The 16,213-nt window shown below is 46.2% G+C and overlaps 1 protein-coding gene across 1 annotated transcript; it reads left to right on the forward strand.

The window, feature by feature from the left end:
* The first annotated feature begins 288 nt into the window (after nucleotides 1-288).
* Nucleotides 289-7,954, forward strand: GPX2 (glutathione peroxidase 2). The gene is made up of 3 exons (XM_055133859.1): nucleotides 289-1,213; nucleotides 3,754-3,991; nucleotides 7,268-7,954. Exons 2-3 carry the CDS (start codon nucleotides 3,770-3,772, stop codon nucleotides 7,616-7,618), a joined length of 573 nt encoding a protein of 190 aa, XP_054989834.1. The 5' UTR covers nucleotides 289-1,213; nucleotides 3,754-3,769; the 3' UTR covers nucleotides 7,619-7,954.
* Nucleotides 7,955-16,213: the final 8,259 nt, after the last annotated feature.

Here is a 16,213-nt window from a genome sequence, read left to right on the forward strand (position 1 = left end):
CACACACTGATTTTAAATGGGCTGACAACATTAAAGCATGCAGGAGGCCCAGGTTTGTTCCCCAGGGTTGCATAACCACCCCCCTCCCAAGTACCACCCCAGGGCAGGATTGAGAGTAGTCGCCAGCACTGCCAGGTGTGGCCCAAAAACAAAAGAAGAAAGAAAGAAAGAAAGAAGAGAGAGAGAGAGAGAGAGAGAGAGAGAGAGAGAGAGAGAGAGAGAAAGAAAGAAAGAAAGAAAGAAAGAAAAGAAAGAAAGAAAGAAAGAAAGAAAGAAAGAAAGAAAGAAAGAAAGAAAGAAAGAAAGAAAGAAAGAAAGAAAGAAAGAAAGAAAGAAAGAAAGAAAGAAAGAAAGAAAGAACTGGAAAGTTGGAGATTTCAGAATCATAGTTGTGCAATCAGTGTGCGAGGGAGAAGGGGCCAGCAAGTTCCTAGGAATAGGTGGAGCGGGTTGACACTTTGCTGTTGGTAGAGGTCCAGTAACTTCTGTGTACTTAAAGTGTGCACGCACACACACACACACACACACACACACACACACACACACACACACACACACACACCCTAACAATGATAAACTACGTAACTTCTACGAAAATGGAGATTATAGTGTGTCCCTGGGAAGATGCTGAATATCTATGTCTGAGAGAGTCATAACGCTTTCTCCTCCATATGGGTTGGAACCTGTCAAGCCTTCCTGAAGGCAGGAGGTGGGATGAAGCTGTTGTTTCTTTCTCCCTGGCCCTGTGATCAAATACCCCATGGAGCAAGGCAGACTGCAATCTTGGGGACAAAGGCGGTTCCACGTACTATACTTTGACTACAAATTTGATGGAAGAAACTGAGAACAGGATAAAGAAGGAAGAATTTATCAATAAGCCTCAGTTTCCTCTATCCCTAAAACCAGCTGCATGAGATAAGGGAGGGGAATACCCAAGGCCCAGATTGAGGAAACAGCTGCCCAAGGAGTTGAAAGTACTTTCTCACTTTACAAAGGACCAAACCATGCCTTTTGGGAAAAGATGGGTGGAACTAGAGGTGATCACACTGCATGAAATAAGGAAGTGAAATAAGGAAGTGAAAGAGAATTACTGGACAGTGAGCTCATAGGTGGAAGATTAAGTAAAAGAACTGGTAAAAAGAAACTGAACTGATAACTAGTTCCTGGACTTGGAAAAAAAGTGATGGTGGTTACTGGAGGGAAGGATACAAAGGTAGGAGTGGAGTTCTGGTTGGGGACTTTGTGCTTCTGGGATGGCTCAGGAATTTGCCACCGGATGAGTGCAGTGAATCTTAACCGCATAACCTTAATCTAGCCCTGGAGTTTTATAGTATGGTAAATCAAAGGATGATTTCTAATGATATGTCAAATCATACCAATGAGGAATTAATTTAAAGAAAGTATTTGCTTGGGGTTGGAGGTAGCTCAGTAGTAGAGAATGTTTGTGCTTTGCATGCATGAGGCTTTGGGTTCCATCCATGGCACTGCAAAATAAAATGCATTTTCTTAAGGACCCCAAATAACTGGCAAAATCAGGGTTACAACAACTGAATTGAACTCTCCTAAGGGGGAGGAGGGTGCTAAAATTTTCTCTAAAAGCAAGCAATCTCTGCAAGCAATTCTCATTTGCAAGCAGAGTTGAGAACCACTGACACAGGCTTTTCTGTCTGCTAAGCTCGTGCAGTTTCCAGAATAATAACTGTCCCCGTGGAAATCCATGGTAACCGTGCACTAAATTTGTCCTGGTCCAAAGTTACTAGCTGCTGAAAAGAGGGTGAATTTGAGGCAAAACTGGAGATGGTCTTTTAGGCATCTGGGCAAGTCTCTTCACTGTGAGAGGGGAGAGACTGGGTGACCAGGGGAGCATGGATTGTACATACCTAGGGATAAGAGGTGGCCTAGGGGAACAACACCCCACTGCTCAGCTGAAGAACTTCCACAGCCCTGTGGAGACAGGTTGCAAAAATGCAGTCAACAAGAGGTGTCTGGGAGTTTAGAGAGGCCTGGGGACACTTGAGGCTTGTAGACAAATCATGTCGAAGTTTGGTCCTTGTCAGGGCCACATATTGTGGATTTGGGCTCAGTAGAAAGATTTGTTGGCTGTTCTGGGAACTCCACCCAACCAGTCTCAGCAGAAGACTGTGGTCTATGCCTTGCTTGCCACTCCTAATGGCTAAACATTCCATTCCCGCTTAGGTAATGGAGGCTTACTTTTTAGGGTGAGCAGCCTGTGGGGACATGCCCTTTCTAGTGTGTTCTATAAACAGCCCTGGATCAGGCGTCAAAATATGGAGATGCTCTAGGGTCAAGTAGCCCCTCTAATATCTCAACTAATGATGTTCTCAAGACCAACTCCCCCCAACGCTCCCCCCTTCCCCAGCTTCAATTAGTCTCTGCTCTGAGTGACAGTACTCAAAGGACCTATGAACATTTCAGAAATGTCTGTTTGGTAACCTTTTATGTTCAGATACCAAAGCCAGGAAAAATCTAATGATCTGTTCCATCAATGCAGAAATTTGGGAAAAACTAAACTGGAGCTAACTCAAGGGACTAGAGTACATGTCCCTGAGTTCTGCATGGTCCCCTGAGCACTGCTGGATGTTGCTCTCATGGTGCCACAGTATGTCCAGGAGTCCTGATGGACTCCAGCACTTCTGAGTCAAGTATTACTAGAATTGGCTCTTGGGGGGGGGGGCTAAGCACTGCATGTGAGGCCAAATAAATCATCTATTGAGTTGGCAGGTAGGTGCTGGGAAGAAAGGAAAACATAAGGTCTACTGTTTCTGTTGGCTTGCAGGGGTGCACTCCCCTGTCAGCCCTTGGCAGACTGGTAGGGGTCCTGCAATTGGTTCTGCATGCTCGGGGTGGGCTGACTGGGTCTGAAGCGACAAGCACCTCAACTCCCTTTGCAATTCCTTAAGAAAGGACCAGCCCAGGGCCCTCTGGGAAACATTTGGGACTGGTCCCTTGTGTGAGAGGAGCCAGATGAGGCTGTCCCCACAAGATTGGACACCTGTCCTGGGATTCTCTTCCTCATTTCCACAGCTTCAGCCTTATAGAAGTGTGATCCTATAGAAGTGGGATGGGTGTGTGTGTATGGGGTGGGGGAGGGTGTCTACTGTGTAAGAAAGGCCCAGAGCCAGGGAAAGGACAAATAATGCTCTCCAGGACAAGAAACATCAGGTATTGGAAGACGGCTGGGGATCAACTGCATCTCTTGGGCCTGCTGCCAGCTGAGGCTCCGAAGGGGACTATTTCAGAAAATCACACACTGTCAATATTTCAAATGGTAGGCTGAGTGAAGGGGACAGACACCCCAATTCTCTTCCTTATCCGGGAGATCTCAATTGTGCCATCCAGAGATTGGCACCCAGCACACACTCAATAAATGACTGTGCCAAGTGAAAGTGACTTGCTGGGGCAGGTAGGCGTCAGTCCTGCCTCTCTCCCTCCCTCTCTTTTTTCCTCCCCACTGACCTTTGGGGCTCTGGTTTCCCCCAGAACAGTCAATTATTCATGTCTGCTACAGATATCAGATTGGCCCTAGAACCTGCAGGGTGGGGCAGGAGGTGGCTTTGTTCAGGTGTCCTGTGTAAACAGGGGAGCAACCTGTTGCTTGGTAGAACCCAGATGGGTTTTTGCTAAGTCATCCTGGGATGCTTATAGCCTCCCTGTTTTCTACCGGCAAGCTCCTCCTTCATCTCCACCCCTTTAATAGCCCAGGGTTCTGAGCTCCTGCCATTCTGTCTGCAGGCTTCTGCAAGGCACCATGGCTAACATTGCCAAGTCCTTCTACGACCTCAGTGCCATCAGCCTGGATGGGGAAAAGATCGATTTCAATACCTTCCGAGGCAGGGTCGTGCTCATTGAGAATGTGGCCTCTCTCTGAGGCACAACCACGCGGGACTACACTCAACTCAATGAGCTGCAAGCCCGCTTTCCCAGGCGCCTGGTGGTTCTCGGCTTCCCTTGCAACCAATTTGGACATCAGGTAAGTGGGGGGGCCTGGCGTTGCTCCCAGGGAGTTAGGCGGAGGTAGCTGCAGGAGGGAAAGTGGAGGGGAGCTGGCGCGTGTCAGAACCAGATGGAACCGTGAAGTGTGCTGTGTTAATCTAGGTCTGGACAGTGAGAGGAGGTTCATTGATTCTCACTCTGACTAAACACCAAGGTTGTGATACCAGTTACTGCCTTCCATACCGTCACTGTGCTTCGTTCCACAGGGGCAGGTGTCAGGCCGGCTTGTCAGCTGCCTCAGAGTCTAGCACATTAAGTATCTGTTGAATGAATGTGAAAATGGAGGTACAAACTAGGTTTGGACTGACTCAGAAGGCTGCACTGCTAGAGTTGGTTCTGCTGTTACCTTAGGAAGAATCAGATATTTTTTTTTCTTTCCTGTTTTCAGTTTCTGCATCTGTACATTGGGGATAATATCCACGTACCTCAAAGGGGCATTGTGACATTCAGGGAAGAAAGGAGATAGAAGTAACTTGGAGAACATGAAATCAAAGCAACTTATTGTTAAGACTGAAGGATTTTATTTATTTTTTGTGGGGGCCACACCTGGCACTGTCTGGGGGGCTATTCTCAGCTCTGTGCTTAGATGTCACTCCCTGGGGTGCTCAGGAAAACCGTGTGGCACTGGAAATCAATCCCAGCCTTCCTGCTTGGAAAATATGCACTGGAAATCAATCCCAGCCTTCCTGCTTGGAAAATATGTTTATAGAACCTCTGTCCAGCTTCTTTCATTTGATTTACTTTTGAGTTTGAAAGCAATGCTCTGGGGCTAATCTTGGCTTTGTGCTCAGGTGTAGCTCAAATAATACTCAGTGATAATGGGGTGAGGGTATTTGAACCCTGGTCTCCCACATGCAAAGCAGAAGTTCCGGCCATTGGCCATTGAGTGATCTCTCAGTTCCCTATTTTGTTTTACTTACTTTATTTAGCCACCCCTGGCATTGCTCAGGGCTCCTTCTAGTCCTGTGCTCAGGGACCATATAGGATGCTGGGGATCGAACCTGAGTCAGTCACATGCAAAGCAAGTGTTTACTCCTCTGTACTACTGCTCCAGCCCTATTTTGTTTGTTTTAAATACATCAAGTTAAGCATGAACTGAGGGAAGGCTCAGAGTTTCCATGTACACGTGTCTTCCCTGCACATTGCAGGCATCACTTCGTCTTTGCTTCAAAGGTCAAGTATAGCTCTTCAGCCTGCACACCTCAAATGATCTTCCAGGGATTCTTCTATTTTCACTTAAGACTTTAATAGCGCGAGCAAGCACAGTGTCCTCAAGTGAACCCTCCAATTACAATCCCCTTAGTTCAGTTCAAAAAGATTTGGAGGAAAAGATGAGATTCAAAGATATAAAAGCAAAAAGGATGAAAACCCAGGCCAGCATGCATTGACTGTTCCCTTAGTCTCACAGTTCTCCTTCTGGATTTGGCCAAAGAAGGAAAGACAGTAAGGGCAGACCTTCAGGCTGGCTCATTGCTGGAGGAAATCCATAACCTTCCAGTCAGCAGCAAAGCATTGGCACTGACATAAGAAGTATAATAGATATCAGCTCTGGATTCAAGGTATTGCCAAGGCTGAGACTGACTATACTAATCGGCTCTAGTAGGTCAGAGGCAGTAACTTTTCCTGGAGGAATGTAGCTGACTCTCAGACTTGAAGGGGAGTTAAGGGATGGAAATTAAGATTTCCATGGACTTGTCAGGGAAGGGGAACACTATATGAACACAGTACAGAATGGCAGCTGGAGAGAAAGACAGATGACAGGCTCAGTGCTAAAGAAAGCATTCATACCTGAGTACAGCTTATGAGGTGCAGAAAACTTGGTGTGCATTGAGATGTGAAAGGAACGACAACTACACATCCACAATTTGTAGTCTTCAAGCACTTACTTCCTCAACTTTCCCACCCTTTGGTCTGCTCTACCTAGAACCCTAAGCCCCCTATCCCAGTGTTTTTCAACTTTTTGCACCTATGAATCATCACCAATTCACACAGATGTATTGTGATGTACCTGGTGGTTTTCAACCATTTTTTTTTTTTTGCACCTGATGACCAACATTGGTCTGTGGAATAGCTGTTGAAAATCTGTGAGTAGTTGCTATATGAGACAGGGAAGATATTTTGGGCAGACCACCATGAAATTTCCATAGAACGGGTTGAAAAACAGCTCTATCTTATTTGTTTCATTTCTGTTGGTCTCTATGTAATTCCACTTGGAAGGCATCATTGCTAAGTCAATTTGCTTTTGCAACTGGTGAAAACTAGACTTCCTTGATGAGGGTTTTCTTTTGATAAGTCTTCTTCCTACTTGAATTTTGTTTCTAAGCTAATTCTCGGTGAAAGCAAAATGTGACAAATCTCGGTCCTATGCTCCTCATTTTTTTTCTTTTGTTTGAAGAGTTAAGAAGGGCAGGGGCGTAATTCGAAGCAATGGAGATAAAAAACAAGGCAGAGGAAGAGGGAAAGGTGGCAGCAAATGTGTGTGAGATTGCAGGCGTGGGAGAAGACATGGTGACAGGCAGCATGGCTGAGCTTCCTTTTCCTTTATCTCTGCCTGGAACTCAAGTTTCTGACTGATATCCTGAGATTGTTCAGGGTAGACAGAAGAGAGTAGCAATAGCTCAAAAAGGCTAAATCTTTCTGTCTCTTAACAGTCAAATTAGAAACTGAGAGAATGGACAGAAACAACCTAGCATAGCAAAACCTATCCAACAATAAGCTGTGAAAGGGAAAATTTCTGGAGGATATCATGCTAAGCAAAGTGAGTCAGAGAGAGGACAAATACCAAATGGTATCTCTCACACGTGGAGTCTAAAGAAACAAAGTGAAGAAATAAACATAGGCCAACCAAAGAAGATCCTGAGGAGATAGTACAGTGAGTATTGTGTTTGCTTTGCATACGGCTGACCTAGGCTCAATCCCTGGCCTATGGTTACTTAAGTCCACTAGGAGTGATCCCTGAATGCAGAGCCTGGAGTGAGATCTGTGCATGACTGGGTATGGCCAAAAACAAAATAAAAGGAGCCTGAGCATCTGTCTATAGAACTGTAGTAGGTTTGCCTGGGTTGGCAGGTGTTGGCACCCGGTTGGTAGATGTGATGTAGTGACACTGTATTCCTAAAGGTGAGAGAGGGAGAGAATGATCTGTGAAAGGGAGTGTAGGGGAGGGGGCGGTGAGAGATTTGCCTGCCGTGGCCCGTGGCCCCGTCCTCTCCCAGTCCTCTTTCCCACGTTCTTTGTCTGTTTGCTCCCCCAGGAGAACTGTCAGAATGAGGAGATCCTGAACAGCCTCAAGTACGTCCGCCCGGGGGGTGGATTCCAGCCCACCTTTACCCTTGCCCAGAAGTGTGAGGTGAATGGTCAGAATGAGCATCCAGTCTTCGCCTACCTGAAGGATAAGCTCCCCTACCCCTACGACGACCCCTCTTCTCTCATGACCGATCCCAAGTTCATCATTTGGAGCCCCGTGCGGCGCTCCGATGTGGCCTGGAACTTTGAGAAGTTCCTTATCGGGCCAGAGGGGGAGCCCTTCCGCCGCTACAGCCGCACCTTCCAGACCATCGACATAGGGCCGGACATCACGCGCCTCCTCAAAGTGGCCATATAGAAGAGAGCGGCTCAGCGCCCCCATCTCTCCACCCAGCCTCTTGTGAACCTTCCTCGGATTCAGCGTGCCTTCAGGACACGCTGCTGGAGCACGGCTTCCCTTGACATCGGTCTCCTGTGCGTTAGAATTTTGCCCTTCCTGTCTGCCCGTTTCCTTCCCCGTTCCCCCCAACTTTCTGGTGGGTGATGCAACTCGGATTCCCAAAGCTGGGGCAAACTCTGGGCCTTCGCAGAATGATGGCACCTCCCTAAATCCATGGGGTGGTGTCTGAGGCGTGCGAGGGCCTGGAAACAGCCTGCTAGACAAGTCTAATAAAAGAACCAGTGTGGAAAAACAGCCAAGCTTCGCATGTCTTCTTCCCCGTCTGAAGGGAGAGAGGGACACACAGTCAACCAGGTGGGGTGGAGGGGCACACATGATTGGGACAAGGAGGCTCGGATGCCTGGATGTGCCATTTCTTTCTGGAAAGCAGGTGTTTGGCCAAAGTCTGCAATGGCAGAGCAAGTTGTGAGAGCTGTGAATGGAATTAATGACTTTAGGACTCTTGTCCAGATCTGGGAAAAGGGAGTGATAAAAAAAAAGGTCCAGAGGAGGAGAATGTGGCCACTTGGTAGAGTGGAGCTGGAGGATTTAAATTAGGAAGGGGTCACTATCATTATGGTATTTGGATGTTAGGTTACCTGCATCTTGAGACACTACTGGGAAGTTCAAGGTGATATCTTTACTGATAGCAAGGGCATGAGGGTGCAGTACCTGGGAACTCACAGACAACTTTATCCTCTTCACATCACCTTGTGTCACATGAGTTTGATCCTTTGCTAGACTGACTCTCCCTTTTTTTACAGTTCACATTCCACGTTTGCCCTTCTCAAACTTTCACAAATACAAGTGCGAGACAAACAAGTTCAGGCATGAGCGATGGGTTCCATTAGTTCTTCCATCAGGGTGGGGAGAGTAGACACATTTTGCCACCAGCCAACCTGGGAGTTGTTTCTGCGGAAACAGGCTCTGCTGATCAGCTTTGTTTGGTGCCCAGGTTCTGCACTAGGACAGAGGGACTCAAGAGTACTACCACCAAAGAAGGAGCCTGTTGTGCTCTGGAAAAAAAGACATTTGCCGAGAGCCCACTGCCCTGTCACTCTTTTTCCATAAGCCTTTTTCTGAAGCCTTCTCATTTCATCTTTGCTTCTCTGATCACTGGAGGAAAGAGTTCGCTGCAGTGAAGCCTTAAAGAGGCATTTCTCCAAACTGATCACAAGCTGAGCCCCAAGGTTGAGGGGGAATGTATTCCCTAGAATGTTTCTGTAATTATTTTCTATGCACTGGCATCATCTGAGAAGTGAATATAAAATAGAAGTTTAGGATACCCACTGTCTGAACTTCAACTGAAGCTTATTTCCAAAGGGTAACCTGAGCCTCAGAGCAGGAAGACCCGGGCATCCTTTTGCAGGGCCTTCTGCTAAATTAAGGCTGCCCTTGAATTGACTCCTGGAAACTCAAGCCCTTCAAGATCTCTGCTTTTATTTCATTATTCTTGTTAGTGTTTTGGGGGGCTATACCTGGCAGTGCTCACTTTTTTTACTAGTTCTGCACTCAATTATCACTCCTGGTGAGGCTTGGGGGACCATATAGGGTGGTGGTGGGGGGGTTCCAACCTAGATCAGTTGCGAGCAAGGCAAGCACCCTACTTGCTGTACTACTGCTTCAGCTCCAAGATTTAAAAAGATTTTTTTAAAAAATGGAATCACTGTTACATATACCCTTACAAAGATGTTCATGATTAAATTTCAGTAATATAGTGTTCCAACAGCCATCCTTCCATGGTGTACATTTCCCAGGATCAGTGTCACCAGTTTCCCTGCAATCATCCCCCAGCCCCCACCCTTCCTGTCTCTCTTTCTCTCTCTCCCTCTCTCCCTGCTTTTATTTTTTATTTTATTTTTATTTATTTATTTAATTTTTGCTTTTTGGGTCACACCTGGCGATGCACAGGGGTTACTCCTGGCTCTACACTCAGGAATTACTCCTGGCAATGCTCAGGGGACCATATGGGATGCTGGGAATTGAACCCAGGTCAGCCGCGTGCAAGGCAAACGCCCTACCCACTGTGCTATTTCTCCAGCCCCTATTTATTTATTTTTTAATTGAATCACCATGTGTAAAATTACAAAGCTTTCAAGCTTAAGTCTCAGTTATACAATGCTGAAATAACCATCCCTTCACCAGTGCACATATTACACCACCAAAAAAAAAAAATCCAGTATACTTCTGATCCCGCCCCCCCCCCACCACTGGCTTGTGTAACTGATAAATTTCACTTTACTTTCCCTTTATTTTGGTTCCATTCAATATTTCAAAAAAAACTCACTATTATTGTTAGGAGTTCCCCACTAGAGTGAGACCTGCTGTGAAGAGTTATGAGGTCGGCTATCGCAGCCACGTGGTTTTTGGATTTCTGTATTTTAGCAACTAAGTCCAGGGAAATTTCTTCCAGAAATTGGATCGTTGCAAGCTTGTATCTGTCATTCGTGGTCCTCATAATATGGCGGTCGCCACGTCCTTCCCCCCTCTCCCCCCTACCACAGCAAGGAAAAGACGAGAGAGAAAAACCTTTCCCCTCCTGGGCAGGCATGGGGCAGTGGCTTAGTTCTCAGTCTGGAGACATTTCTGCAAGAAGCTGCTGGTACCAAAAGTAATTTAGCTGGCCTCTGGAATCATGCTTGTGCAGCTGCGGTGAGGCCGCACATGTGAGGCCGCACATGTGTGGCTGCTGGGATGACATCTCGGCGGAGAGCCTCTCCCTGCTTTTAAAGTCAACAGCTGGGGTGTGGATTTTAAGGGGCTGTGTGGAGGAGGGGTGGTGGCAGTGGAGCCAAGACTAGTACCCCAAAGTGCTTTTCAAACAATAACTGCAGGCAAATTACTTCTCCGAAGAAATGAATTTCAGAATTTATGTTGGGTGCTAGTATGGGCGGTTAATATTTTAATTATGCTATGATATGATTGTTATGTCCAATAACAAAGCTAGTTAGCCCAATGTCAGCTTTGTGCCAAGAGCAATTTTCAGGCCTGATATGCCAGTGGGGATTTCCCATGAGGCTCAAGTTGAAGGAAGTAGATTCCCAAAGGAAAGAGAACTACAGCAAAAGTGCCTTTGCAGAGACTCAGAAAGGGCAATAATGATAAAAAGAGGACTCAGTAGTTGGCCCAAGGGTGGGAGTGGTGGGGCTAGAGTGCTATTTGCTTCAGAGGTCACCTGTTCAATTTGGCTCAGGTGAGAACCAGCAAGGCAGGACTAAAGGTACTTGTTCAACAAAAAAAACTGTATGGGATTTAATCTTTAACTGTGCTGTTAAAGCAGAGGTATGACAACTTGTTTCCTTTATTAATCTTATCTCCATTTAGATCCTCAGATTAGTTTATGGTCAAAAAGATATCTGTATGACGCAATTAAATCTTTTAATCAAATTTCCCCAAGGATATGAGGAAGTGAGAGAAATCTCATAAATAAGTTTTCCCAGAAATGTTGATATAATGTCAATTTACAGGGGATTTCCATGGTGTACATTTCTCAGGACCAGTGTTTGGTACAGAATGATTTCTCTGATCACTCTTACAAACATAAAGTTTGCACTGATTTTAGGAAAACAAGAGACATAGACTAAAATGGATTATTCCATTATTATGTACCCTAGCTCTATCTCTTTAGTTTACGAATCACTGAGATAAACTAACTTTCTACTAATCACCATTATAATCATTATACAAATGACCACTTATTGAAATTTACTACTCCTACTGCCCTGTCTGCCTTTACATGTATTAGATTATGCAGTCCTCATATTAACACTATGAGACAATCATTTTTGGGTCACTTGCAGCTGTGCTTGGGTGGGTCATGTGCTGGAGATGGATACTAGGATTCCCACATGCAAAAAAGGTCAATTCAGTCTTTTGAGCCATCTCCCGACTTTCTGTGAGAAATTTGGGGGAGGGAAAGAGTTGGGTTATATCCAGTGGGTTCAGAAGACTATATGTAGTGACAGGTTGTGCCAGTTTTGACCACATACAAGGCATACTCTCTGACCTCCCCATGAGAAATTTTTATCTCCCTTTAAAGAGGACACTGAGTAAGACAATTGCCAAGGACAAAATGCTAATAAGCAGAAGAGTTCCTGTTAAACCCAGATAAGTCTGATTCTGGGGTCCCTTCTCCTCCCCTTTTTTTTGCTTTTTGGGTCACACCCAGAGATGCCTAGGGATTACTCCTGGCTTTGCACTCAGGAATTAATCCTGAAGTTGTTCAGGGGACCATATGGGATGCTGGGGATTGAACCCGGGTTGGCTGCCTGCAAGGCAAATACCTTACCCACTTTACTATCACTCCGACCCCATCCTTCTTCTTAAGCCTGGCACATCAGGGCTTCCTTCTTAGTTACTGCCTAAGATGGCTGATAGTTGTCTATACATGGCATCAAACAATCCGAAAATCCTTGCAATTCCATTGTTATTTGATTTAAACACTGAGTGAAAAGGCATGTTTTTTTTTTTTTAACTTAAGAAACAGAGAATAAGACAGAATAACTGACTTGCCCAAAGTTCCACAATTAATAGATAGTAATTTCATCATTTTGTTTTTGGGGCACACCTGGTGATGCTCAGGGGTTACTTCTTGCTCTGCACTCAGAAAACCACTCCTGGTGGTGCTCCAGGGACCAGAGGGAATGTGGGGATCAAGCCTGGATTGGCTGCATACAAGGCAAATGTCTAAGCCACTGTACTATTGCTCAGGACCCAGCAAAGCTAATTTTATTTGTTTGTTTGTTTTTGCGTTTTGAGTCACACCCAGTGATGCACAGGGGTCATTCCTGGCTCTGCACTCAGGAATTACCCCTGGTGGTGCTCAGGGGACCATATGGGATGCTGGGAATCGAGCCCGGGTCAGCCGCGTGCAAGGCAAATGCCCTACCTGCTGTGCTATCGCTCCAGCTCCAGCAAAGCTAATTTTAGAGACAGATCTGTAGGGTAACATTGGTTTTTCCTTTCTGCCCTGCCACAGGGAGTTTAGGTTTATTGGGTTACTCCCATCACAGTGATCCCATTCCTCTGTTTATTTGTAACTTCTTTCTTTGTGCTCTGTTGACTTGTAAATATTGTTTTTCTCTTCTTAAGTCCTTTGCATAATTAATTCAAAGCAATGTCCTTTGTGTATGGGCACAAGAAGACAGCTAATGCTATGCTTTTGTAACATGGAAGTTAATTGACTCCAGATAATTTTACCTCCAGGGCATCTGTTCTCTCGACCTAAACCTCAGTTGCCCTAACTCCTAGCACCCCAAAAGCAGGGTCACGACGAGGGACTGGATGGACCCAGGGCAAGCTGTGAGCTACGTGCTACCCTGGCATCCAAATGGGCCTGGCCAAAGTGCCATAATACTTAACTATAAATTAAGAGCATGGTCATGGACAAATGCTATCATGATCCAAAAAGCAATAACTAAATTTGGACTCTGCTAGGGTTAGGACTGATTAATCCAGCCTGAGCACTGTAGTCTGAGTCTGTGGTGAGATGTCCCCAGGAGAGCCACCCTATAAGCTCCATGTATCTCTTATTGTGTCCATACAAAATAACTAATATTAAGAAGTAGAATTAAGATGTTAATTAAGTTATTAGACTAAGAAAAGGAGAAAAACACCTTAAGTGGAATTTTGCCCTGAGCAAAGGAAGGGTTTTCTTATGTTGATTTTGCTGCCTGACTGGACAGGTTGTGGTGACTACCCCAAATACGGGGAGTTGGAGAGAGATGAGAGAGAGAGCAGGGCAGCAAGATGGAGCATGGAGAGACTAGCAAAGGGGACAGAGGGAGAAGAATGTAGAGGAAGAACGTAGGAGCAGGTGTGTGGAGACGAGAGACACAGCTGTGAGAGGGAGTGTGGAGAGATGAGTGGGAGAGACAGGAGGAGACGGGAATGAGGGGCAGTGTGAGACTAGCATGGGGAGTTTAGAGAGACTGGAACAGGTGCAAGGAGAGAATGGGATAAACGGCAACTGATCATCAACCGGCTTTCCTCTTTTGTTCGCCCCAAGGCCTGGGCCCCCCCCTCCCCCAGGAGCGGGAGTGGCCTGAGTCCAGTCCACGGAACTGGGGAAGACGAGAGGGAGAGCCGCTGGGCTTCCCCTAGCCACCTGGAGGTTATACAAGGTCTCATTTCCTTTCTATCCAAGCACAGTATGCCTCAGAGACTGTACAACAGAGACTGGGAATCCAGCCAAGAAACACTTTTATTGAAGAAGGGGGTGGCTCCTGAGCAGTGCTCAGGAGGGTTTAGTGGGCCATTCTGGTTGATACTTGACCTGATGATTTAATGCTTGGTCTGGCAGTGCAGTGCTGCTGCTAGGACCCAGAGGAGCTCTGGGGCAACCAGAATTATATAAGGGACCATGTGGTGCTGGGGATCAAGCTCGAGGCATGGTAAAAGTAAGGCATGTGCTTTAGTCCTTTAAACCCTCTCCCCAGCCTGTCACTGTCACTGTCACTGTTATCCCGTTGCTCATCAATTTTCTCGAGCAGGCACCAGTAACACCTCCGTTATGGAACTTGTTGTTACTGGTTTGGGCATATCGAATACACCACGGGGAGCTTGCCAGACTTTGCTGTGCGGGCAAGATACTCTCGATAGCTTGCCAGGCTCTCCGAGAGGGGCAGAGGAATTGAATCCAGCTCGGCTGCATGCAAGGCAAGCGCCCTACCACTATGCTATGGCCCCAGCCCCTCCCCAGCCTAAGAAACATATCTTGAAACTTAGCAGCCTCAAATGCCACCAAATAGCTTTGTCTTGCTCACACAATAAAATGAAAGGATTTTTGACATGCTAAAATAAAGAACACATACTTTTTAGAAGTAACAAACTATCTAGTTGTGTCCAGAGTGTATCGTGTCATTTGACTGGGAGAACCCAAGGCCATTTGAGAGAGACAGGGCTAGCTAAAACAACTCAACAAACATACTGAACTTAAAAAATGTTTTTTAAAGTTCCTTCCCCACCTTCCATTCCCCTCTTGTTGCTGCTGTGTTTATCAAAGTTTGTACACACTCCTGACTGTGGCCTTCACATACTATTTTCCTCACAATTCTTTGCTGAATCACCATGAGATACAAAACCTTCATGATTGAGTTTGTCATACAATGAATGTATGAACACCCATACCTTTACCAGTGTACATTTCCCACCACCAATGCTCCCACTAATCCTCCTGCCACTCCCACTCCATCCCACCCCCCTCCTCTATGGCAGACACTTTCCTTCTTATTCTCTACTTTTGGGCATTATGGTTTGCAATACAGATACTGAGAGGCCATCATGTTTGGTCTTTGTCTACTTTCAGCACATATCTTCCATCCCAAGCCATCCCTCGAACCATCATTGACTTAGTGGTCCCTTCTCTATCCCAGCTGCCTTCTTCCCAGGACTTGAAGCAGGCTTCCAACTGTAGACCAATCCTCTTGGCCTCTATCTCCACCTTCCTTGGGTATTAGTCTCGTACTACATTATTTTATATTCCACAAATGATGCCCACACTTTAGCCATGGTGCTTACGAGAAGTTTCAGTGCTCATTCTTGGCCTCTGTGTGTGTAGTGTGTCACTGAAGTTTGCACTCCTTTAATTGTGGGGCTTACACACAAACTTGCCAGGGGTCACGCATAGTTAAGACATATAAATCATGGCTGTGGTGCTCATCAAGGGCTGCATGGCAAGAGGCTTGGGGGTCACTCCTGATGGTGCTTATGGAACCAGGCAGTGTCCGGGACTGAACCTGTGCCTCCAGGCTACAAAGCATGTACACTAACCCTTGCTTATGGGGGCCACACCCAACTGCTCAGAGCTGACTCCTTGCTCTGCACTCAGGAATCACTTCTGGTAGAGCCCAGAGAACAGTATGGGGTGCTGTGGATTGAACTCAGGTTGCAGCTTGCAAGGCTCCTTACTGGCTATCTGATCTCTCCCGCCCCTCTCCATCTTTTAATTACAGAATTCTCCAGCGGTCACACCCCTTTCTGCAGTGCTTATAGACTGGCTTGTGGTGCTGGGGACTGTAGGCAGTAGAGTAAACAGGTTGAACAGCAGTCACCTGGCTCAACTGGGGGTCTGAATTTATGACCATAAACATGTAAGGCGGATTCTCTAAGTCCATTTGTGGGGGGAGTGGGACGGCTGGGGCCACACCCAGCAGTGCTTGGGGATCATGGATCCCAGTGATGTTTGGGAGACCATGTGGTGCTGTGGATCCAACCGGGATCATTGCTATGCATGGGAAGCACCTTACCACACCTGGCTGTGATCAAGATTTACACTTGATTCTTTGTGATGCAGAATCAAACCTGAATTGACCACGTGCAAGGCTAGTAAGTGCCTAACCTCCTATACTTTCTCTCTGCCCCACCCCCCTGCCACTGTCTTCCCCCCAAGTTAGCTTCTTAAACTGTGGGTTTAAGTCTCCATTTGTGGTCATGTAACTGAATGTGAGGGCCATGAAAAACTTGGCACCAACAAATTTCTGAATGCAAAATGATGTGCTTGCCTGTGTTGCCTTT

This window comes from Sorex araneus, chromosome 3, assembly GCF_027595985.1.
Source record: "Sorex araneus isolate mSorAra2 chromosome 3, mSorAra2.pri, whole genome shotgun sequence".
Taxonomy (NCBI): domain Eukaryota; kingdom Metazoa; phylum Chordata; class Mammalia; order Eulipotyphla; family Soricidae; genus Sorex; species Sorex araneus.